The 24,389-nt window shown below is 43.9% G+C and overlaps 1 protein-coding gene across 1 annotated transcript in view; it reads left to right on the top strand.

The window, feature by feature from the left end:
* Nucleotides 1-24,389, top strand: part of LOC126188271 (soluble guanylate cyclase 89Db-like) — a 540,286-nt gene that overhangs the window by 420,696 nt on the left and 95,201 nt on the right. The window contains exon 6 of the mRNA XM_049929850.1: nt 12,713-12,984. Within this exon, the coding sequence (XP_049785807.1) occupies nt 12,713-12,984 (272 nt within the window). The remainder of the gene's footprint in view (nt 1-12,712; nt 12,985-24,389) is intronic.

The following is a 24,389-nucleotide window of genomic DNA, read 5'->3' as shown; positions in this document are numbered from 1 at the left end:
TCAGCAAAGTTATCGTTTTCGAATAAAAGTATCAGTTTTGTTCATCTCGTTGCGTATTTTTTTCAGCCACCTTGTGTGGTTTGTAGTAGCAATTCTTTCTACTCTCTCTCTCTCTCTCTCTCTCTCTCTCTCTGACGGAACGGGCCTTGGAAGGCCCAAAGGTACCGACCGGTCGCCGTGTCATCCTCAGCCCACAGGCGTCATTGGATGCGGATATGGAGGGGCATGTGGTCAGTACTCCGCTCTCCCGACCGTATGTCAGTTTACGAGACAGGAGCCGCCACTTCTCAGTCAAGTAGCTCCCACAGTTTGCCTCTCATAGACTGAGCGCACGCCGCACCAACAGCGTTCGGCAGACCGGGTGGCTACCCATCTAAGTGCTAGCCCAGCCCGACAGCACTTAACTTCGGTGATCTGACGGGAACCGGTGTTCCACTGCGACAAGGCCGTTGGCAGTTCTTTCTACATCATCGGAAAAAATTATTAAATCTGGTAAGATGACACCAGTTTTGATTTGGTGACGGCATATACCACTTAGTGCAGGGCTTCACAACATACGAGCTCGCGGAGCAAGCTGTGAGCAGCAAGGCGCGAGCACGGAGCAGCGCGAGCACGCTACCCCCACTACCGGACCAGAGCGGAGAGTGGGGAAAGTCACGTGGGGCACACAACAGCTGCCGCCAGTCAATGTAAATCCACGGCTACCTGCAGGGATATCACTCACGAATTATTACTGCGACAAATGAAACAAATAAAGGAGAATGTACACGTGCCACATAATTTTTTTAGCTTAGTGTATGCCTCTACCATCTGTAGACACTGAAACTAAAGAATTCCACGACAATCCTATATTTTCAACACTTTCTTCAACACTACTTAAAATATCACCTCCGGTTGTAGTGTTCTTCATGGCTACTACATTGAGGAGCTCCTCCCTCACCTGAAGATGTCTATTAACACCTCTAATAAGTATGGCAAGCTGCGCTGTTCCAGTGATATCAACACTTTCGTCCAGAGCTAGAGAATACGCCATAAAATCTTTACAGATATTTGCGAGCAGGCTCTGGACGTCGTCTACCATGTCCTGTATGCGACGCATAATGGTCATGTTAGATAATGGCACAATCCGAAACTGTTCAACTTGAGATGGGCACAAATGTTCCGCTGCAACTACCAAACATTATTTTATTAAATCGCCATCAGTGAAGGGGCGCAGGGATTTTGCTAAAAGCAAAGCTATTTTGTAACTCACTCTGAGAGCTGCCTCAGTTGATTTTTCTTCGTCGTCCAGATCTTCTTCGGATAGCTTCCTTTTAAGTTCAATAACTTCCTGTGCACGATCTGGTCCATCACATTTTCCACGTCCGTGGTCTTTCGGGTGGTACGACATATAATGTCGCTGCAAATTAAATTTCGTAAAAGAATTCAGCGTTTTGTGACATATTAAACATTTTGCAACACCATCTTTTTCTGTAAACAGATAAAATTCCTCCCAATGGGGGTTTAACTGCGAAAGCATGGTTGGGGTTACACAACGGCGACTTGACATGATTCTTAACCAGCGAAGTGACTGTTAGAGCTGATTGTAGTACTTTAAACGTTACACAGTCGGCGCAAATTCAATAGGCACGCAGCGGCCCTTTTCAAACGTGCGCACGCATTTCCCCTCCCTCCCTACTCCGCGCCCTTGCACCTGCTCGCGAGCACGTGCCTGAGCAGACGCGAGTACTCGCGCTCAAAACCGGCCAGTTGTTAAGCCCTGACTTTGTGGACAGTAGATGTACTGATAGTGGTTTCTTTGTCGTCTGTCAACAGATAGTGTATTGGCATAGCTACCAGAGCACCATCTGTGTCTATCATTTAATAGAGAATGCTCACAGCTAGAAGGCTGAATGTGGTGCAAACGTGTGAAGCAAGCACGCATCCATGCCGTGGAGACGCATTCGTGCGAAACAGCCAACTGAACGAGTTTGGAAGTGCTCAAATTGTGACCTTTCGAGTGGCGGGATGGTCCTTTAGGAGAATTGTAACGCTAGTTGGACGTGCTGCGTGAGTTATGCAACGATTCTGGTATCAGTGGTCACGTGAACATGGACGTGCTGCGTCATTTATGCAACGATTCTGGTATCAGTGGTCACGTGAACATTCTCACACCTGTACACGAAGTTCTGGACGTGCACAGAACGCAGACGCCTTCCGAGGTGGTCGTATTGTAAGGGCACCAGTGATGGACAGTACATCCATCACGGAACAGATGAAACCTGTCAACGCGAACTATTGTGATCCGGTTATTATCAGAGGGACTACAGGCACACGAATCCCTAACCCATCTTCCACTCACGCCACAGCATCGTCGTGCATGGCGCGACTGGTGCCATCAGAGGATCACTTAGAAGATTGACTGGCATGCCACGCTTGTCAGTGATGAAAGTAGAGTCTGCCTGCACACAAGTGAAGGTCGTGTGCGTGTACAAGGTAGGCCTGACGAGTGCTGTATCGTAGAGTGTATTCCTCCAAGACACACTGGTCCCAACCGAGGCGTTACTCTCTGTTGATCCATTGTGGGCGTGGGACAGCGGCTAGTCAAGTACTTAACAAAGAGATTCTGCAAGTAGCGTGCAGATTGAGAAGTTGTTTTATTTTATTTTAGGTAATACTTTCGGCAACTTAGTATGTCATCTTCAGGCCCCACATGCACCTACAAGAAATTATTGATATCAGAATACTGGGATCATCTGCCTCTGGATGTTGTGGATTCTCAAGTGCTTTCTTCGAAGACTTGACTGTAGACCTTACTGTGTGGCGTGCGATAATCTAAAAGTCTCGTTCAGCGTTGGTGTGCCTGGAGGGGCCGCTAATCAGCACTCGGCACGTACAGAATGTTGTTAGACCCGTTCTTTTGCCATTCTGACAGCCGGAAGACCATGTGTTGGTTCAACATAACAATGCTTGCTCCCACACTGCCCGTGAAACTCAATGTGCTCTGCAAGAAGTGCAGCAACTTCCCCGGACAGCATGATCTCCAGACTTGTCTCCAATCGAGTACGTGTGGGCTATGACACGACGAGAAGTGCCTCGTGTGACTCGTAAGCCAACAACTCTTTTTTTTTTGGTCATCAGTCTACTGACTGGTTTGATGCGGCCCGCCACGAATTCCTTTCCTGTGCTAACCTCTTCATCTCAGAGTAGCACTTGCAAACTACGTCCTCAATTATTTGCTTGACGTATTCCAATCTCTGTCTTCCTCTACATTTTTTGCCCTCTACAGCTCCCTCTAGTACCATGGAAGTCATTCCCTCATGTCTTAGCAGATGTCCTATCATCCTGTCCCTTCTCCTTATCAGTGTTTTCCACATATTCTTTTCCTCTCCGATTCTGCGTAGAACCTCCTCATTCCTTACCTTATCAGTCCACCTAATTTTCAGCATTCGTCTAGAGCACCACATCTCAAATGCTTCGATTCTCCTCTGTTCCGGTTTTCCCATAGTCCATGTTTCACTACCATACAATGCCGTACTCCAGACGTACATCCTCAGAAATTTCTTCCTCAAATTAAGGCCGGTATTTGATATTAGTAGACTCCTCTTGGCCAGAAATGCCTTTTTTGCCATAGCGAGTCTGCTTTTGATGTCCTCCTTGCTCCGTCCGTCATTGGTTATTTTACTGCCTAGATAGCAGAATTCCTTAACTTCATTGACTTTGTGACTTTCTCGCTGTTCTCATTTCTACTACTTCTCATTACCTTCGTCTTTCTCCGATTTACTCTCAAACCGTACTGTGTACTCATTAGACTGTTCATTCCGTTCAGCAGATCATTTAATTCTTCTTCACTTACACTCAGGATAGCAATGTCATCAGCGAATCGTATCATTGATATCCTTTCACCTTGTATTTTAATTCCACTCCTGAAACTTTCATTTATTTCCATCATTGCTTCCTCGATGTACAGATTGAAGAGTAGGGGCGAAAGGCTACAGCCTTGTCTTACACCCTTCTTAATACGAGCACTTCGTTCTTGATCGTCCACTCTTATTATTCCCTCTTGGTTGTTGTACATATTGTATATGACCCGTCTCTCCCTATAGCTTACCCCTACTTTTTTCAGAATCTCGAACAGCTTGCACCATTTTATATTGTCGAACGCTTTTTCCAGGTCGACAAATCCTATGAAAGTGTCTTGATTTTTCTTTAGCCTTGCTTCCATTATTAGCCGTAACGTCAGAATTGCCTCTCTCGTCCCTTTACTTTTCCTAAAGCCAAACTGATCGTCACCTAGCACATTCTCAATTTTCTTTTCCATTCTTCTGTATATTATTCTTGTAAGCAGCTTCGATGCATGAGCTGTTAAGCTGATTGTGCGATAATTCTCGCACTTGTCAGCTCTTGCCGTCTTCGGAATTGTGTGGATGATGCTTTTCCAAAAGTCAGATGGTATATCGCAGACTCATATATTCTACACACCAACGTGAATAGTCGTTTTGTTGCCACTTTCCCCAATGATTTGAGAAATTCTGATGGAATGTTATCTATCCCTTCTGCCTTATTTGACCGTAAGTCCTCCAAAGCTCTTTTAAATTCCGATTCTAATACTGGATCCCCTATCTCTTCTAAATCGACTCCTGTTTCTTCTTCTATCACATCAGACAAATCTTCACCCTCATAGAGGCTTTCAATGTATTCTTTCCACCTATCTGCTCTCTCCTCTGCATTTAACAGTGGAATTCCCGTTGCACTCTTAATGTTACCACCGTTGTTTTTAATGTCACCAAAGGTTGCTTTGACTTTCCTGTATGCTGAGTCTGTCCTTCTGACAATCATATCTTTTTCGATGTCTTCACATTTTTCCTGCAGCCATTTCATCTTAGCTTCCCTGCACCTCCTATTTATTTCATTCCTCAGCGACTTGTATTTCTGTATTCCTGATTCTCCCGGAACATGTTTGTACTTCCTCCTTTCATCAATCAACTGAAGTATTTTTTCTGTTACCCATGGTTTCTCCGCAGCTACCTTCTTTGTACCTGTTTTCCTTCCCAACTTCCGTGATGGCCCTTTTTAGAGATGTCCATTCCTCTTCAACTGTACTGCCTACTGCGCTATTCCTTATTGCTGTATCTATAGCGTTAGAGAACTTCAAACGTATCTCGTCATTCCTTAGTACTTCCGTATCCCACTTCTTTGCGTATTGATTCTTCCTGACTAATGTCTTGAACTTCAGCCGACTCTTCATCACTACTATATTGTGATCTGAGTCTATATCTGCTCCTGGGTACGCCTTACAATCCACTATCTGATTTCGGAATCTCTGTCTGTCCATGATGTACTCTAATTGAAATCTTCCCGTATCTCCCGGCCTTTTCCAAGTATACCTCCTCCTCTTGTGATTCTTGAACAGTGTATTCGCTATTACTAGCTGAAACTTGTTACAGAACTCAATTAGTCTTTCTCCTCTTTCATTCCTTGTCCCAAGCCCATATTCTCCTGTAACCTTTTCTTCTACTCCTTTCCCTACACTGCATTCCAGTCGCCCATGACTATTAGATTTTCGTCCCCCTTTACATACTGCATTACCATTTCAATATCCCCATACACTTTCTCTATTTGTTCATCTTCAGCTTGCGACGTCGGCATCTATACCTGAACTATCGTTGTCGGTGTTGGTCTGCTGTCCATTCTGATTAGAACAACCCAGTCACTGAACTGTTCACAGTAACACACCCTCTGCCCTACCTTCCTATTCATAACGAATCCTACACCTGTTATACCATTTTCTGCTGCTGTTGATATTACCCGATACTCATCTGACCAGAAATCCTTGTCTTCCTTCCACTTCACTTCACTGACCCCTACTATATCTAGATTGAGTCTTTGCATTTCCCTTTTCAGATTTTCTTGTTTCCCTACCACGTTCAAGCTTCTGACATTCCACGCCCCGACACGTAGAACGTTATCCTTTCGTTGATTATTCAATCTTTTTCTCATGGTAACCTCCCCCTTGGCAGTCCCCTCCCGGAGATCCGAATGGGGGACTATTCCGGAATCTTTTGCCAATGGAGAGACCATCATGACACTTCTTCAATTACAGGCCAGATTGTCCTGTGGATACATGTTACGTGTCTTTAATGCAGTGGTTTCCATTGCCTTCTGCATCCTCATGTCGTTGATCATTGCTGATTCTTCCGCCTTTAGGGGCAATTTCCCACCCCTAGGACAAGAGAGTGCCCTGAACATCTATCCGCTCCTCTGCCCTATTTGACAAGGCCGTTGGCAGAATGAGGCTGACTTCTTATGCCGGAAGTCTTCGGCCGCCAATGCTGATTATTTATCAAAATTGAGGCTGTGGCGGGGATCGAACCCGGGACCGAAGACGTTTTGATTATGAATCAAAGACGCTACCCCTACCCACTTTTTTTTAATCCCGACCGAGACTCGAACTCGGGACCTTTGCCTTTCGCGGGCAAGTGCTCTACCAACTTTTTTTTTTTTTTCGAAGAGATATCATTATCCTACGAAGGCTAAGAATCCCATGATTATCAACTAGCTATTACAAGCTGAGCAAATGAATTTCCTTTAAAATAGTTTTAAAACATAGGGAGGTTCTGACCGAGTGGGCATGCTCTGGAGCCTCTTTGCTCGTGAGATTAGAAAAACAGTCCTCTGGGCCGGATTTGAACCAGCGACCTATGGATAACTGTGAATCCTCCACTACAGTCCACCGCTCTACCAACTTTTTTTTCCCAACCTTTTTTTTTATTTTTTATTTTTTTTATATCACTGCTAGGGCGCCGTAGCGCAATATAAGAAATGAAATGTCTTCTTGAGGTGTTTTTTTTTTATTTATTTTTTTTTTTTTGGTCCAAATAGTAAACAGAAATTTTTGTGGTGCACAAAAGACTATCACTTCATAAGTGAAGGTAAGTTGCTCCGCTGCTCTGCGAGAGAAGGGAAATGTGAAAACGAAAATGGGAAAGAAAAAAATGCCTTCTGCATTGGTGAGCATCTGAATAGTATCGTAAATTTCCGACAAGTACTGAAGTCCCAGGAAACAAATGGGATTCATACATACAGGTCACTGGCAACCTCTGCGATCCGAAATATTGTATTTGAAGCATTTAACCGTTAATTATGATGTTCAGCATATTTCCAAATATCCTCCTGTAGTCACAATGTTGTCTCATTTTAAAGTGTTCAATTTCTATGTAAGAATAATAGTCGAGGAAAGTAGCATTCCTATTCTGCATAATAAACGATGCTGTGTGGCCCATGATCCACGTTGCAGCGTTGTTTTTGGCTCGTGGATATCTCAGTTTTTGTGGCTGAAAGACCTCTAAAGGATCTACACCACAGGGTGTCGTACGGTCTATCACCGACAATCGTTGACGAAGAAATGTAGTAATTTCTGCTGCATGTCCGCACGTGAACCTATGAAGAAGCGTATCGACCCTTCCGCATGCGTCACAGTTGGGCGTTGGATGAAGGCCAATTTTATGTAGCTTTTCATTCGTTGCTACTTTATCGTTGACTGTTAGATACCAGTCGGCTATGACGCGTGACGGTAACACGTCGCTGTGCACATTCCGCCATACTATACTCCAATGTGTATGTGGATGTTTTTCTTCGAGACGATTCCTGTGGTTTGTTGTCGTGAGCAAGCCATAAAGCTTCCTGTTCGTCAGGCTTCCGTTATCGACGATGTTGTGTCGAATGTAGCTCATTTCCATGTAGTACAGTCGCACATGTCGGTAACAAAGTGGAATGCCGGCGATATTAACGGGTGGGTCAAGGCTATGAGGCTTCCACCGCTGAATGAGGTTTGTGATGATGCTGGTCCTCCGGGTACGGAACTCCTTCCTGATGCGATTTAGGAGCAGGGTGACACATTTTTTGTGTACTTTAATGAGGTTAAGGCCACCTTTGAACGAAGGTAAGGTTAAGGTATCGAATTGAACTTTGAAAATGTGCCCCCTAAAAAGAAACCAACATAACGCTTGTTGTATACTCTTGGCTAGATGGTCGGAGATTGGAAGAATTTGCGCCAAATAAGTCATCTTGCTCGTGATGGCGATCTCGATGGTCTTAACTTTCTGTAGTATGTTCAAGTCACGGTCGGAGTGAAGTATCAAAGCAGCACGTAATTTATTAAGCATGTGTGACCAGTTCTTCGTCAGGAATTTGTCTGGTTTGGCCTCAAAGGTAACACCGAGGGTTGTGTGAGAATCCTTGACCTTGCACCAGGTAACATGGGATATGTCTCTGATACCGCCACCGATCTGCAAAGCTGTGGTTTTAGTTCTGTTGAGTATTGCTCCTGAAAGAAACGTGAATGTTTGTAAAAGAGTTTCCGCTGACAGAAGTTGTTGCGATGATGACACAGTTACGCATATATCGTCAGCATACGCAATGCATGGAATAGTGACAGACTCGACGCTAAGTCCGATCCCGCTATGCGCCAAGTTGTTCAGTAGCGGCTCCACTGCAATGGCGTACAAAATCATTGACAGAGGACATCCTTGGCGGACGGATTGCTCAATGGAAACTTCTTTTGTAAAATGGCCATTAATGAGAATCCGTGAGGAGGCGTTTGTAGTAAGTTTGCGAATTAATTCTATGATATGAAGTCCAAATCCTAGTTTCTTCATGCTTTTAAAGAGGAAGTCATGACGTACACGGTCATAAGCCTTCTCAAAATCTAGAAAGATCAGAGCGCCCTGTCCTTTGGTTACAGCATACGAGCAGATGATGTCCCTCAAATCGCAGGCTGCTGAAATTGCACTTCGGCCTTGCACTGCACTGTACTGGTAACTGCCCAAAACCTTGTGCATAACGGTTTGCATCCTTAGCTTAATCGATCTGGTGATGATTTTGAAATCGGCATTCAAGAGTGTGATGGGTCGCATGTTTTCGACCTTCCTGCTGTTCCCTTTTTTCGGTAAGGGCAGGATGATACCTTCCGTAAATGCCTTGGGTATAACTTCCAGGTGCCAGAGTTCATTCGCTATCTGGAGGAATGTCGGACCGAGGAGGTTCCAGTAACGCTGGTAAAACTCAGCGCTGAGACCGTCGGGTCCTGGTGACTTCCCTTTCTTTGCACTGTGGACCGCCAGTCGGATTTCGTCCTCTATGAAGAGAGATTCCAGATTTTCATTATCCTGTTGTGACAAGCGACAGTTCAACGTCCTAAGAAAATCGTCGCACGAGTTTTCATCAACGGCTTGCTTCTTGTAAAGTTGACTATAATAGTCGTAGACGTGCGAGATGATGTCACGTTGCTTCGTGATGGCATTCTCAGCGTCATCAACGACGGCTTCAATCAACATGGCTTTACACCGTTTCGTCGTTCTCAGGATGTGGTACAGAGAGGCCCGTTCGTCGGCGGCAACGTCCTTGGGGTGGGCTCGCACGATGATGCCTTGCATTCGTTGGTGTTGTATCGCCGTGATTTTCGCTTTATATCGTTTGATCTTTATGTCGATATCGCGAGAAGGATTGGTAGCGCGACTGTACAGTTCTCTCAAACAGCGATAATAAAACTCAATAGTCTGTTTCTGCCAAAAGCTTTTTTGTCGGGCGTAACTCATGAGGGTGAGGCGTAATTTAGGCTTAGCACACTGTGTCCACCATTGGAGAGCGCTATCGTAACGACGACGTTGCCGCTGGAGCTGTTGCCACGTTATGTTCACCTCCTCTTCAAGTTGGGCATCCTGCAGAAGGCTGACATTCAATTTCCAGTAGCCTTTCCCGCGGTATATTTGCTGGCGGTGTAGGTTAAGGTAACACTGATACGCACAATGGTCGGAGATGTTGACAGGACAGGAGCTATGTCACAGTTCACAGCGTGTCGCTGGAGGGCCTCGGACACACAGATCCTATCCAGCCGACTGGCAGAATGACTGGTTACGTAGGTGTACGCTACCCGTTCACCGTGCAGTTGTTGCCATGTATCGTGAAAACGCATGCCATGAATTAAATGTTCAAGTTCGATACATCTGTTCGTGTTAGGAGTTTGGTCTCTATCGTTGAGCACACAATTGAAGTCACCACCGAGGATGAGATGTGCACGATAAGCGCTAAGAAGAATGGGAACCTCGTTTTTATAAAATGTTGAGCGATCTCTCTTATGAGTGCTACCTGAGGGGGCATACACGTTAAAAATCTGCACACCATTCACTCGAAGAGAAATGCCACGACCACTAGGCAGCCGCTGCACATCCGTAAATGGTATACCGTCGCGCAGAAGTATGGCAGTGCCTACAGCATCCTGGAGATTGATGTTATCAATGAGAACGTAACCGGGCACTTCTAAGACTGTGACTACCTCCTGTAGTAGGGCAATGTCAACGCTGGTACCATACAAGAAATCAGTTAGCGAACGGAGTTTCACCGCACTTTGAATTCTATTGACGTTAAGTGTGGTAACGTTGTAGGTTTGGCTATCGCACATGATGGTTCAGAGGACAATGAGCTCTGTGTTGGATCGTCCTTCTCGACGGCTTTGAATCAAACTCGTTGGGAACGTCTGGAGTACGAAACGAAATGTCAAAACCAATAACGGGTCAGAGAGTGGAAATGTCGCAGCGCGATGGTCATGCGCGAGAGCAGCTACTGCTGCATCTCCTCGTCCTGCCGCCACCACGGCTCATTGCTGTCGGGCTGATGCGCGGTGCACGCGCCGGCCTGCCCGCCACCGCCGGCTGAGTCTGTCAGCGTGGTCGCGTCCGCCTGTCCACCACGCGGGGCTGCGACTGACGTCAGCGAGTGCCTGCGGGAGCGCTGCTGCAGCTGCTCGCTACTCTGTTCGCTCTTCCTCTTAGCCGTTACAGTGCTCTGTTCCCTCTCAGCACTCAGTAGTGCCTTCAGGTGTTTTGTTTGTTCTCGAATGCGTGCTTGCCTCGCTGTGTCCTCGCAGCGCACGGAGCAAGAAGATTGAGGTTCAGACTCGCTGCCACTTTCTGACACGTGTACGGGTCTCAAATCATCCGTCTTTTCCTCTTTGCTACTATTCCCTTTGCTTCTCCTTCGACGGCCTTTCTTCGATTCTGCTGCAGTCTCTACCGATAGGGGTGGCTCAGGCAAACTGATCTGCACCCGCTCCTGTATCTCAGACGGCTTAGTTTCAGAGGTGGCTGGCGCATCGTTGGTATCCAGCGGTAACTGCCCCGGTGAGGATGACGGTGCCGGATCGACATCCGTCCTACCGCGAATGTCTTTGGCACTGCATTCCACCTGAACTGGCATCTCCGCATCGCTAACACGTTCCGGCTGCCGAGGTGGTGGTACCGTCCCCGCGACTACCTCACTCAATAGCGGAACAAGCTTTTCACTAGCGTCTGCAGGATGTTCCCGTGGAAGTTGAAATGGACGTCGACGTGTACAGTTCATCCGCAGATGTTCCGTTGAATGGCAGATGGAACAGGTAGGGGGTTGTCCAATGTAAGTTACCTGTGCACGACAGCCGCCAATGGCAACATACGAAGGTATATGCTTTTTTAAGTCGACACGTACACTTCACACCCCGCTGTTAACTTGGTAGTGATATGCACTCGACCATTTTTCATTGGTAACTGACAAAACAGCGCCGTACAGTGACAGAGAACGTGCAATCAGATCATTAGGGCACTCGGGTGGCACATTAAATACCCTGACGGTTCTCACTCCGTATCCCGAAGGCACGATTTGGACGTTACTAATACTGCCATCATTATGACGAAATGGTCTCACACCAGCATGCTCCTCAACGAATTTCTCATAAGTGTCACTCGAAATAAATTTGATAAATAACGAGTACTGCACAAAGTCCAACTGGAACGTGTCGACTATATCTTCCGGCAATTTCAGATCCTCAAAAATCCACTCATGGATTTCAAAAGCCGTCGGTCGCAAGGCAGCACGATCGAAAACACATTGAACGCTGTTCGCTCTGTTAATTGTCGACATCTTACTTACAACACTGGTACAGAAACAAACGTTAACAGCGCTCGCACACGCTGCTCAGCTCTCCACCGCAGCACTGCTCGCGACGTAAACACTGGCCCGCGCTACCGCCCGTCACCGCGCGATGTGCACTGGCCGAGTGCCTGAGCACGACTGACCATTCCACGGGTCAAGCCAACAACTCTTACAGAACTACTTGAACAGATCGAGTCGGCGTGGCACAACGTATCCCAGGACGGTATTCGCCATCTGAATAAGATGTCATATTCAGACCTGCATTGCCTCCTGCAGAGGCTACATAACGTACTAATACTGGTGTTTCAACATGGGTCTATAGCTGGTACATCAGAAACTCTTGTGCTACTGATTTTTATAAGTAATCATTTCATATACTCCAAATGCACTGTTGCAACATTGAATTGTAAACCTCTAATAGGGTGTACAATTTTTTTTTTTTCTGGCAGTGTATGTATGTCTTACCTGGCCGTGAGACGTCATGTGAGAGCTACTTTTGCCCTTGAGCTATGAACACCAGTGTAATACCATTGTCAGTAACTTTGAAGTATGTGGTATTAAGTTGGTTGTATGGTAGATTTTCACACTTAGCTGCTCTTGAATGTTCAGGATAAATGTACTTTGCACTATCTATGCAGAGATGAAGAGGCTTGCTTAAAATAAATTAGTCTTTGGACTAAAGACAGTAACAGTAGCAACATGTCAACGTGCTCAAGTCTTAGCTTCCAGTAGGAGGGAGTTGATGTGAGCGTTGTATTCTTCCCGGCAGCTTCTGTACCTGCACTCGGTGCTGTTCGAGCTGGAGGTTCTGCGGTCGCCGCGGCTGCTGCCCGAGGGCTACCAGCTGGACGGCGACAGCCCCAGCCAGCCGGCCACGCCGGAGCCGGAGCCCGAGCCGGAGCTGGAGCAGCTGGACGTGCGCCGCCGGCAGCTGCGCTACCTGGACCGCCGCGGCTCCCAGGGCACGCGCGCCATCCTGCTCAAGGGGCAGATGCGCCGCATGGGCGAGTCGGGCGCCGTCGTATTCCTCTGCTCACCGCTGTGAGTAGTCCAACTGCACCACCGGCACACCGCGCTTTCCGTAAACACAGCAAAGGGACTCCCACTGGGTTCAATTTTGGGTCCACTACTATTCCTTATACATGTGAATGACCTTCCACTTATCATTCAAGAAGCAAAACTGGTACTTCTTGCAGAGGTCACTAATGTTACATTAAATCCCATCATCTTCCTCTGCTCTCCGCTTTGAGTAGTCCAACTGCACCACCGGCCCAGTGTGCTTTCTGTAAACGCAGCAGAGGGAGTCCCATTAGGTTCAATCCTGGGTCAACTATTACTCCTTATTCATGTGAATGACCTTCCACTTAACATTCATCAAGCCAAACTGGTACTTCTTGCAGGCAGTACTAGTGCTACATTAAATCCCATTAAAAAGAAAGTAGCAGAAGAGTTAGTAAATTATATTTATGGCTCTGTGAAAATGGACTCAACCCAATGTTTGAGGAAACACCCAATTTCAGTTCGGTGCAACAAATACTCACACCAAAAATCGATGTTCACATCAACATCAGTCAGTAAGTAGGGCAGAATGCTCCAAAGTTTTGGATGTATATATGAATGAAAACTTGAACTGGAAGAAGCATATTACTGAGCTTCTCAAACAGTTAAGTTCAGCTCCTTTTGCTCTTCGTATAATTGCCAATCTTGGAAACAAATGTACCTCCCTTCTGACCATATTTTACATATTTCCACGCAAGAATATTTATTGAATGATTCTCTGGGGTAACTCATCATTAAGAAAGAAAGTACTGATTGACCAAAAGCGAGCAGTAAGAATAATATGTGGTGTTCAGTCACGGGCGTTATGCAGTTACTTCTTCAAGCAACTACTCATTTTAGCTGCATCATCACAATGCATATATTCGCTAGTGAAATTCGTCATTAAGAAGAAGAACGATGTAATACCTACAACACTAGAGGGAAGAATGACCTCCAGTATGGAGCAACAAAATGTTTTGACCATTTGCCGAATAATATAAAATGTCTGACAGGTACCTACGCAAGTTTTAAATCTAATTTAAAATCGTTTCTCCTGGACAACTCCATCTATGCCATTGACGAATTTCTACGTAAAAACTGGTAGCCAGTAAAAGAAAGTGTACTTGCATGCGTAACACTAAAATCGAACAATATGTTCATGTTAACACGAATCATGCCTGCATATCCTGTAAAGTTACTCGTTCCACATCATTTCAATAAAATAATCGTTCAAATGATCTATTTAACATGTAACTAAGTAAGTAACTCTGGGAAGAGAGATTGAGAGCCAAATGAAATGTGCCTGGTCCTCCCGCCTCATATATATTAACCCCATTCACTACCATTGGCACGTATATCTCCCACGATTGATTATCAGATTGTGTTCGAGTATAATGACTTTTCTGGAGACTAGAAATCTACTCTGTAGGAATCAGCATGGGTTTCGAAAAAGACGGTCATGTGAAACCCAGCTCGCGCTATTCGTCCACGAGACTCAGAGGGCCATAGACACGAGTTCACAGGTAGATGCCGTGTTTCTTGACTTCCGCAAGGCGTTCGATACAGCTCCCCACAGTCGTTTAATGAACAAAGTAAGAGCATATGGACTATCAGACCAATTGTGTGATTGGATTGAGGAGTTCCTAGATAACAGGACGCAGCATGTCATTCTCAATGGAGAGAAGTCTTCCGAAGTAAGAGTGATTTCAGGTGTGCCGCAGGGGAGTGTCATAGGACCGTTGCTATTCACAGTATACATAAATGACCTCGTGGATGACATCGGAAGTTCACTGAGGCTTTTTGCGGATGATGCTGTGGTGTATCGAGAAGTTGTAACAACGGAAAATTGTACTGAAATTCAGGAGGATCTGCAGCGAATTGACGGATGGTGCAGGGAATGGCAATTGAATCTCAATGTAGACAAGTGTAATGTGCTGTGAATACACAGAAAGATAGATCCTCTATCATTTAGCTACAAAATAGCAGGTCAGCAACTGGAAGCAGTTAATACCATAAATTATCTGGGAGTAGGCATTAGGAGTGATTTAAAATGGAATGATCATATAAAATTAATCGTCGGTAAAGCAGATGCCAGACTGAGATTCATTGGAAGAATCCTAAGGAAATGCAATCCGAAAACAAAGGAAGTAGGTTACAGTACGCTTGTTCGCCCACTGCTTGAATACTGCTCAGCAGTGTGGGATCCGTACCAGATAGGGTTGATAGAAGATATAGAGAAGATCCAACGGAGAGCAACGCGCTTCGTTACAGGATCATTTAGTAATCGCGAAAGCGTTACGGAGATGATAGATAAACTCCAGTGGAAGACTCTGCAGGAGAGACGCTCAGTAGCTCGGTACGGGCTTTTGTCAAGGTTTCGAGAACATACCTTCACCGAAGAGTCAAGCAGTATATTGCTTTCTCCTACGTATATCTCGCGAAGAGACCATGAGGATAAAATCAGAGAGATTAGAGCCCACACAGAGGCATACCGACAATCCTTCTTTCCACGAACAATACGAGACTGGAATAGAAGGGAGAACCGATAGAGGTATTCAAGGTACCCTCCGCCACACACCGTCAGGTGGCTTGCGGAGTATGGATGTAGATGTAGATGTAGAACCAGTGGGAATTTCCTGCATGGTATTGCTGCTGCCTCTCAGTGACCTGCGGAGACGTTCCGTTCTCAAAATATTGTGGAGAGGCACAGCATTGTTACTCGTGGCTTAGTATTGTGGGGAATCATCCGGTATGATTTCAGGACACGGGTGATAGTGACTGAGGGAACTGTGACGGAACAGCAGTATGTCACGGACGCCCTGGTTTCTCGTGTGTTACCTCTCATGCAGTAGTAGCATGGTGCCATTTGTCGACAGGCAGTGCTCGTCCACACACGGAACATGTAGTCTAAGTGAGCCAAAAGGAAGTGCTGACTGCAGCAAAGCAAACATTTGAGTACAAACGTAATTACAAAATAACCTTTTTTTACCACGACTGGATTCCATATCTACTTAATTTGCATCGCGGTTACGAACGTCACCCAAGTACTGGAAAGTTATTTCACTTGCAGTGCGTTCTTTCGAATCTGCTGATAAGTGGACTCATTCTATCAAGTTCTTTGCAAATTTTTCTCGATTTTGTTATCAGCTAAATATTAGTACATACCCTCCCAAACCGCGATGTTCCACTACTTATTCTCATTCCCTTCTGGGTGATTCACTTTTTTTTTCAAGCAGTGTCATACAGAAAAGATGATTTTCATCCCACCTCAGCAGGTTCACTTCTTCGTATCATGGGAGCCACTTTTCCTCCCCTGGTATATCCAACAATCTTAATTTACTTGGTATCGTACTGTTGCCTCTGCTTAAGTTGTTCACGTAGTCGCTTGTCATTAATTTTCGTGCTTTTGTTGCTCTTAAGACCTTTACATATCTGCGAAATGTGCCTTTGCTTGAAATCTCTCTACTGGTGTCCACATCAAATTTTTACTGGATATTGTTGTTTTAACCGATAAATTACGGAAATGACCATTGTTCATTTCTTGGTTTTCTTCCTAGAGGTAGCCATTTTAATCTGAATTTTTCCGACTTTGATTAGACCTTATCACACGTCTAGCCCATTCTTATTTTAGAGATTCCTCAGGTCAGTAGATCACTGACTCCTGTTTTGTTCCCTATGTATTTCTCGCCCAATCGTTTTACTGTTGTGTATTTCAAGTTCATCCAGGTCGTTAGTCATCATCTTTGTTTCTGTTACGTCAGTATGTAGGTTAGCTTGATTAGTCACTTCGTTGAGCTGTTCTACCATCTTCTGCGCGATCTGCGAAGATTGCTACGTCGTCTGCAAATTTCTGACCGTTTAGAAATATTTTCAATAACCGTGTCCAGCAGTTTCCAAGTATTTCTCGAAAATCAGTTTGTACCATCGCCAGCTGCTATGAAAATCGTTATTTTTACTACGTTTCGACTGCTATTAATCATCATCAAGCACCTGATTACAGATATGAACAGATTTTTGAACAACTTTTATATTACGTATTTTTATAACCTTACGAAATCCATTGATGTGTTTACGTGTTTTTCAGGCACAGTATCTGTAAGGATACGTAAGAAGTGCTCTAGATAAGGCGTTTCTCTCTGTAATTTACAAAAAAAGAAGAAGAGCGGATTACTTACTTATATAAGAAATGTTTCTCTTTCTGCAGAGTTTACTTCGTTATTTTTCAGACAGTTACAGTGACGAGTTATTTTAAGCAGATTTTTTCTGGGACGTAGCTAACGTATTTAAACCACCTCTATGAAATCAATTCAAATCAAATTTCTATGAACTTTATTTATAGAGCGAGAAACCGTTGAGCGTTTTAGGAGTGGATGCTCTTGTTGTACGGAACTGGATGTAGATTTAACATCTCTTTCCTGTCACGGCCAATGCCATGAGTCACAGAGGACTCTTTCAATAGATCGAAATGGGTGTTTCAGCTTTCCTGCTAAAACCATTCAGTTTATTTAAGTAACTGGAAGAAAATTAAATCAGGATAACAGGACTAAGAAAGGATATCATTCACTTTAAGAGTACAGTTTATAGCAACTTAGGAGGTCACACTCTACAGCTGTAAACACATTAGCATAAATAATGCAAGTTATTTTCAGGTCTCTGCAACAGCGAGGAGTACTCCGCGAGAACCGCATATCCACTACTAAAATACTTAATCTACTTGCATATTGTATCATTATACAAAACCACAGTATGATTTCTTTTGTACTCTCGTCTGTGTATTTCCTTTGTTGGTCATATATGACGAACTAAAACTGCGCGGTCCTCCTCAGTAGCTGTGGTGCCTGCGTTCGATTCCCAGCCGCGTCGAAGATTTTTCTCTGCTCGGAGACCGGGCGTTGTGTTGTCCTTATCTTCGTATCATCGTAACTTAGGCGAAAAAAGCCTACGTGGTGTCACATGACAAGTCAAAGCCCATATAACTTCGTACAAGGGCACAGTTTGACCCTAATGAATCTTCTGAATTGTCGTATCGCCTTTCCGCTGTACAGATGGCTCGAAGGGCACGTCCAGAAAGCCAATATTTAAAAACCGAAATGTTGGACTTGGCCTCGCCAATGGGGTGTGAATCGCCCTGGAAAAATGTATGATCTACAAGCACGTCGGACAGTTTGTATATTGCTAAGAGAAACATTACAGAGAACCAGAAAATACACAATCGGAACAAATGAGCATGCAGTGAAGAGAGACGAACTGTAAATTCCTAGGTATGAACATCGATGAAAAACAACTTTCATGTGCATTGCTGCCAGACAGGCTATACGAGGTAGCACACATCGACAAAGAAGCTTACGCATGACTAATAAGAGGGCATGTTGACAAATAATGCTTTATTTTATATGTGAAAACTCTTAAAACTTTTTTAAATAAAACGAACGTTATTAAAATTCTGCATCTTCATTCTTAGTGCGTACATTTGCAGTCCCCTGCCTCTAGGGAGCTCTATACTGTAGCGTGTAGCACGACAGTGTGCAACAAAACTATGTCGGTGCGTGAGAAAAATCTTGCTGTAAGCCAGTTTTCTGTTAGAAGAATTCGTCCACACCAGATGCAACTTCTACTTCCCTACGACAATGCCAGACTACACAGGAGCGCTGTGACATCTACAACAATCTGACGTCTTAGGTTCAGTGTCATCGATCGTCCTCCATAGAGTTCCGACTTGACCCCATGCGATTTTCATCTGTTTCCATAACTTAAAAGACATCTTCGAGGACTTCACTTTAGTAGTGATGAAGCGACGCAAGCAGAAGTGAGGTTGTGGCTCCGTCAACAAAGTCAAACATTCCATAATGACGGTACCGACAAACAGGTATCTCGTTGCGGGTACCAGGTTCCCTATGTTTATAATTAAATATGTAGGCACGATGAATAAAGAAGTAGAATGATAATTTTGTTTTATTTAAAAGCCTTTAAGAGATTTCACATAAAAAATTTGGCATTGCAATCATCATCGCTATTATGGACCATGGGCTACCGCACAGACTGATAGTGTCAAAAAGTAAAGACATACTGGCACTTTGGCAACCACAAGTATCATACTCCGGTGCTTCAGAGGCGAGTTGAACAGTTGAACAGGCTGAACTTGCCTGTGCGTGTGTGTGTGAGTGTGTGTGTGTGTGTGTGTGTGTGTGTGTGTGAGAGAGAGAGAGAGAGAGAGAGAGAGAAGTATGAAAAGCGATACTACGTAGGAGAAACTTTAGATAAGGAAACAAATGTGTGCACCGATATACAATGACAGGGAATCTGCCACAGAGCAGAAACTCAGAAGATAGCGTAGCAGTTGGTCCTTAACATAAAGAACAATTTAAAAATGTCACAGAAGATGGCGAAGAAAGGGGGCAAATACACTGCCTAATAGAAAATGAATCATAGTCCAGTTATTTACTAAAAACAGACCAATGCACCACAGTCACGTGGGGCTCAAACCCGACTGTTGGAGCGCCGGAACGTAAACAGAGTGATAAGTGGGAATAGCAAAGATGCAACTCGAGAAGGCCCCTTGCGTTGCCGGCAGTCTAATGGCACAGAACCTTACATTCATTACAAAGAATACAGTGTTTAGTTCCGAAATGCCGAAAGCGATAAGAACTTTGGCTAGAGGACTACCTGTGATCTCACTGCAGTTATCCCAGATCCGTCACTGAGTCGAGAAGCCTATTGTGTTTAAAACGCGCGTCCTCGACCTTCATAGCCTAAAAATGTTCCGTGGAATGCGTAAAAGAATAATTGAAAGCGAGAAGAGTAATGATACAAGGTAGTGCGTTTTAGAAGAAAAGTGATAAACAGAATATCATCGCGTTCAGGCCTCAATGCGGGCAACAAGCAACAGTTACTCCTATTTCCGCCGGCCGAAGTGGCCGAGTGATTCTAGGCGCAACTATCTGGAACCGCGTGACTACTACGGTCGCAGGTTCGAATCCTGCCTCGAGCATGGATGTGTGTCATGTCCTTAGGTTATTTAGGTTTAAGTAATTCTAAGTTCTAGGGACCTGATGACCTCAGATGTTAAGTCCCACAGTGCTCAGAGCCATTGGAACCATTTGAACTCCTATTTCCGTTCACCGGAAAAAGTGGGCTTCTGATGCATTTGTCGTCTGATATTAACGCAGGTGACGTGCTTTCGCTAGTCTTAGACGACAAAGCGATAAGTCTATTAGTTACAGAGAATAATAGATATGCAGAGCAAAAACTGAGTCAACATGAAATGATTGAACATGCTCCACTGAACAGATGGAAACCCACTACGTCGGAGGAAATTGCAAAGATTATCAGACTGATGATTTAGATGGTTCTAGTACAGACATCGATCGTTAGATGTTGCAGTATGTCCCGTAATCGTTTTGATGATGTTTGATTTGGGGGGCGCTCAACCTCGCGATGATCAGTGACCGTACAAAGTCTCAATTTTTACACATTCCATTTTTTTACACTGTCCACTGTAACCACAGTCACAAATGATAATGATGAAATGATAAGGACAACACAAACACCCAGTCCCCGGGCAGAGAAAATCCCCAACCCGGCCGGGAATCGAACCCGGGATCCAGAGGTAGGAATGCTAGCCACTAGACCACGAGCTGCAGACCCGTAATTGTTTTGAATTACTCTTAGAAAACTTGCTTTTCTCAAGTAATAAAACGACAGACGAGGGCAAGGCCTTGGAAAAGTTCTACCACTCCTAAAAATAGTGACACACAATTATCAATCTTTTCATCAGGAGAAGAAACTCTGTTCGACGAGACAGTGCTTCCTAGGACGGGACGACTAGAGTCAGGCAATACATATCTACGAAATCGTGTAAGTATGCTATGAAACTTTTCAAACTGTGCTCAACCAAAAGGTACACATGGTCTGCAAAAGCATATTCTGGACGAGATACCAGCGGAAGAAAGCATGCTGACATAGCTGCAAATGTCTGCATCGAACTCGCAGCTAAATTGGTAAATGAAGGGACAACTTTGTTTGATGACAACTTTTACGCATGCTATGAATTAGCAGTCAAACGTCTAAAATTCAAAACGCGTGTCGTTGAAATGTACGGTACAACAAAAAAATTATGCCACGTCTTGTAATGTCGTACTCATTGAAGAGAGGTCAAATGATAGCACGTGAAGATGATAACGGTATTGTACTGTTAAAATGGAGGGACGTTCGCGATGTTATGTGTTACCAATAAAACATGCACCTATTACGACGTCAGGCTCGGATTCTATGCATCGCGGTCGTCCTCCGAAACAGAAATCTTTGGCGATACTGGCATATAATAATGAAAGAACTGACATCGACAAAAGCGACTAGACGGTGTCATATGTCACAACGATGCGGAAGGGTACCAATTGCTATCAGAAATTAGCTGTATATCTGATTTTAGAGACAAGTATAGTAAATGCTCACACCTTGTACAAGAGAGCCATAAATACAAAAAAAGAAATAAGAAAATTTCGGGAACGTCTCGATACCGAATGATTCTCCGCGGAAAATGCTACGCCCGACAGTAATAGAAATAAAACAAGGAACGTGTATCACCATTTAGAGATTCATGAAAAAAAAGCAAGAATCACCAGGGCAAGTCTATACAAAGGATGTGCGCCCTATGTTACCAAAAGATAAGACAAAGTGCCGAACGCCAAGAAGCGAAGAAAAATGTAAAGAAAAGCTATGACCTGTTGTTACAATAGTCCAAAATCACCTCAATTGTTTTTAGCGTGTTTTAACGAACACCATGCGATATAGTATAATGTAAAATCCTAAATATAAATGCATAAATCCTATGGTATTACGTGTATATTGTTCGTATGTTTATGTTGTATGTCCTATAGCTATGTTTCAGTGAAAACCATCAATCAGTCTCAAAGGCAGTCCCATGCAAATGAAATATGTAACGGCCATTAGAAGCTTTCTAACACTGGCTCGTAATAAGACCTCTAAAGAAGTCAAGCATCACATTTTCATATAGTTAATGCAAAGGATAAAACGGGCCTTCTTATCTCAGTATACAGGGTGTTTTAGCACAGCGGTTACACACTTTCAGGAGAGATAGATTAGGCCTAGACGACAGAAAATCACATAGCAATGCATCGCTAGAAACACTTTCCTGCCGCGGTAGTGATGGCACAAAACACAAGAAAGGAAGGTCACGAACAGGGTGAGAAATACGTTTATTACCCTTAGTATCGCAGAAACCAAGAAATACGAACAAGAACAGACAAGGTTCGAAATTACGAACCCGGCATGTGGTACAGACGTAGTATCTCCAACGCATGGAAAATGTCATATCTGCCGCAAAATACGTGATACTAAGCAACTATTCGTACCCTAAACCATTGCATATGAATACGCAGAAGTATAACAGGATGCGGAAGGATACAAAACACGACTTGAGCCGCCTCAAATGGTAAGTCAGAATTCAGCAGAGTAAATAATTTGAAGGTTCTTACCGACAGTCTTGCACGTTGTACAAATAATCTAAAACAATGGCTCTCCAAGCAAAGTAACTTCATCAAAACAGTTCCCTCCTTCAAATATGGCCCCAGAACCAGACACATCTTAACATTTTAATTCACTGAACAACGACTTTGTCCAGTGCAGTGCTATACTATTAAGAAGAAGGACGAGAATGAAAGGCCGATTTCCTTTCGAACAAGCGACCGTCTGGCACTGCCAATACACGGAACTGGCTGATGACCAACGACACATCAAAGACAAACATTCCAAAGCAGTGGTTAAGCAAATAGCTAAACCACCAGAATTGACAATACTGAACGCTGGCTAAGTTAACATCTCAGCGATGATTGTAAAGTAAATATTATAGATCTTGAAAACAGGTGAAGTAGATGGTGAAAGAAAGAAGGAGCCAACAACAGGCACCTTTCAAGAGTTTTTGTGCGTGTTCTAGCATAGCTGCCGAACGCTCGGAGTAATTTCAACCAAACTAATATCTGGTTACTAAAAATAATGGAATACGAATGCTATTGCTGTCTAATTCGAAGTTTTTGTGGTTGCTGGAATGGTGGCTGTTGAAACATGTAGACCAAGAGGACACCCTCACCACTTCTAGGGAAGACAGTGAGGGTAGGGAACGGAATGGGGTAACACGTAATAGTGTTTAGATAGCTATGGTTCTTCAACGTTATGTTTAATAGTAGGATAACCTCATTCTGTATTTGTTCTTGTACCTGAAGGAAAACTAAAAATATCGTCTATCGTCAATTTTTTGTTAATGTTGGGGGGGGGGGGGGGGGGATTATGGGCGCTCAACATCGTTTGTTAATGTTACAGTGAATTGGTAAACGAATTTACTGTACAAACTTATACAGTACATTACTTTTAAAATCATGTTAATAAACCAAGTTCGTTTTCACTTTGTAGACACATTTCATTCTCTTTTCCCAAAATAAGTAGTTAGGATAAATAAGTAACCGGGCAGTACCGGTATCAACTGTTGTGTAATAAAAGACAACTTTTTTATCATATCATATGCGTTTCGAGGGATAGGAGATCATTGTCTCCATCTGTAGCACACACAAATACTGCACATTTGCTGTCTAATAGCAACTAAATTGATTGTGTAACTGTTTGACGTACAGGTTATGCAAGCGTGCTGATAGGTTATAGAGCTCGAAGTACATGGTTTTCCAAACATAACAATAATTATTATTAGTAGGAAATGTGCAGAATGAAACACTATTTCTATATTTACATTAACTAAAAATCGATATTGTTTTCAATACATTGAGTTGCGAGTCAAGAAATACTTACTCCGATCGCACATCTCATATTTCCTAAGAACGTCTTTTGTTTGAAACATAATATATTACGATATAAAAAACTTTATTATACATTTAAAAACGGTAATGTCTGACACTGCCGGCCGGGGTGGCCGAGCGGTTCTAGGCGCTACAGTCTGGAACCGCGCGACCGCTACGGTCGCAGGTTCGAATCCTGCCTCGGGTATGGATGTGTGTGATGTTCTTAGGTTGGTTTGGTTTATATAGTTCTAAGTTCTAGGGGACAAATGACCTCAGAAGTTAAGTCCCATAGCGCTCAGAGCCATTTGAACATTTTGTCTGACACTGGAGCATTCCGATACTCACATGACAGTATTTCTTGCGGCCTTATTTCATACAACAGTACCATAAATGCCAAACTCTTTAAACTGAGAAGTAGATTTCGGCCATACAAATTTAAAATTAGGTTTATAGTATCATTCAGTAGAAACAGTATGCCCTACTCAAAGTTTACTAGTACATATCGTATCTTGAATCCGATGTCTGTTCACTAGTATACCAGTACATTATTAGAACTGCACACACTTCATTGCATCACAAGAGCTGTGAGAACGAATAACGAGT

The sequence above is a fragment of the Schistocerca cancellata genome, chromosome 5 (assembly GCF_023864275.1).
Source record: "Schistocerca cancellata isolate TAMUIC-IGC-003103 chromosome 5, iqSchCanc2.1, whole genome shotgun sequence".
NCBI lineage: Eukaryota > Metazoa > Arthropoda > Insecta > Orthoptera > Acrididae > Schistocerca > Schistocerca cancellata.
This window is presented reverse-complemented; position numbering and strand designations above follow the sequence as displayed.